The sequence below is a fragment of the Aplidium turbinatum genome, chromosome 13, assembly GCF_918807975.1.
Source record: "Aplidium turbinatum chromosome 13, kaAplTurb1.1, whole genome shotgun sequence".
In the NCBI taxonomy this organism is placed as follows: Eukaryota; Metazoa; Chordata; class Ascidiacea; order Aplousobranchia; family Polyclinidae; genus Aplidium; species Aplidium turbinatum.
The window spans coordinates 1541935-1543829 of NC_137484.1; the positions used below are offsets into that span (position 1 = coordinate 1541935).

A 1895-nucleotide genomic window follows, 5' to 3' on the forward strand; every position below is an offset into this window, starting at 1 on the left:
CTTCATGGATACACCATGACAGTGTTTTATTAGAAAATACATGCAATAGTGACCACAGACAAGCGACAAAGGTCCTTGAATTGTGGTGTGGTTCCAAATCCAATCGATCGAGTGGAGATGCATGAAATCGATAAATTCACGCTGGTAGGGTCGGATACCAAAAGAATCGAAAAATTCGCCTTGCTTGTGACCATTCAAATAAACAGCAACCCAGTGTTCACCCAGTTGATCGCTTTCGTCGGTGTTGAAGACAAAGGCAGCAGGGGGAGATACGTCTTGGGGCAACATGTCTCTCACGTACACACCCTTGAAAACACACTTTAGACAAGAGTGATTGAATAAAATCCTTGAAATCTGGTCCGAGTTAATGCCAAATAGTCGAATATGACACTTTTGTTGCGATCAATTTCTAGAAGATTGTCGTGCTCTGCATAGACAATGACGTTGATAGTTTGCTGTAGGGCTGTCGCAAAGTGAATTTCCAATCGCAAGTTGCCATGCTTTATTAATTCGAAATGACTCGCCCCCGAACCAAGGTCCGGTGTCAAATCAAATGCAAACAGGGTATATCCGCTTGGATATTCTGCTCTGGAGATATCATTGCCTTCGTCCGCGTAATATTGATTTGTTCCTGTAAATAGGGAGAGGTAGCTGCGTATATACTTTCCATTTCCAAAGTCAGGTTGGTATGGTTTGGAAGGAATCTGCTTTCCGTCACGATACAAAGCCAAAAAATTTACAGAGTTGTGTTTGAAATCAAACGGATTTCTGGCCGACAGACCGTTGAAAGAAGCATTGTCCACCATGCCGATCACCACCCTTCTTGGTAACTGACCGAGAAAGAGATTTTCTTTGGTGACGGTGAGATTGCCTCTTGGCACGGTAAAAGCTTTTGTTTCTACACGGCGGATTGGATACTTGGCTGTTCCAGACTGGAGCGCTTTGATGTGGGCGATTCTTACAGGGTCACTGGGTTTGACCTTTCTACAGAATAAAGCCACTTCTTGCAGCTTGACCTTTCCTGCCCCCATGAGACAAAACGCGTCAGAGGCTCTAGTCAATTTGAGCTTCATCTCGACTCCGTTGAGTAAATATCGATTTTGAAAGGTCATATCCAGATGCAGTTTCCCTATCATGTCCACCGATCGACTTTCTTGCGTCAACGCCTTGCGTCGATTGAAGCCTGCATTTGCAACAGCGAGCGTATCAAACTTATCCTTGGAGTCCTTGTACCATAAGTTTGCAGAGAGCTGTGAAGATTTTGCAGGTCCTCCGAAACTGAGGAGAGTCTCCAAATAAGCTCTGTAGGGATACGTGTGATTCGATTGAGATACCTGGGTGTTGTTTAGGCTTAGATTGATCTGTGACCACAGACTGTGCAACCAATTGCAAACCGGAGCAACGGCATCGTTTTCGGCTAAATCTGTGCCGTCGTTTTTGACCACTTTAGCATGAACGTCGAGTAAGGTGTTGGCCAAATCGATGTAGTAGTCACCTTTCTCGACAATCAAAAACTCGACAGGACCGCTGTCGGTGAGAGTAGATTGCGGGCGATGTTCCACATAATGTCCACTTTCCAAACTGGTTTGGGTAGGTGGAACAGCAAACAAATCCAGCTCGGTTTTCAACCCTTCACAAGACTTTTCATGAATCAAGCTAGCCATCGAAAATGTCTTTTGATACGACGCTTTCGGTCTACGTGTTTTCAAACTGTTGGATTTTTTGATTGGATATTTTATTTTGGGTTGGGGCATAACCAACCCTAAACAATTGGAAAGCAAAATGATCCAAAGTTTGTGCGGGTCCTCTTCTAAACTCAGATTGTAGAGACTGAATGATATCACAATCAAAATGACAACCATTTGAAAAAAATAGACTATTTCACTTCTGGGAAC

At 43.8% G+C, this 1895-nt stretch overlaps 1 protein-coding gene across 1 annotated transcript; it reads right to left on the minus strand.

The window, feature by feature from the left end:
• Positions 1-320: 320 nt before the first annotated feature.
• On the minus strand, positions 321-1664 carry LOC145782360 (uncharacterized protein F54H12.2-like). Its single transcript, XM_082594146.1, has one exon. The coding sequence runs from the start codon at positions 1662-1664 to the stop codon at positions 321-323; it is 1344 nt and encodes a 447-aa protein (XP_082450272.1).
• Between the last annotated feature and the right edge of the window lie 231 nt (positions 1665-1895).

Coding starts and splice junctions, on each gene's coding strand:
- LOC145782360 (XM_082594146.1), bottom strand. CDS start 1,664: ATGGCTAGCTTGATTCATGAAAAGTCTTGTGAAGGGTTGAAAACCGAG.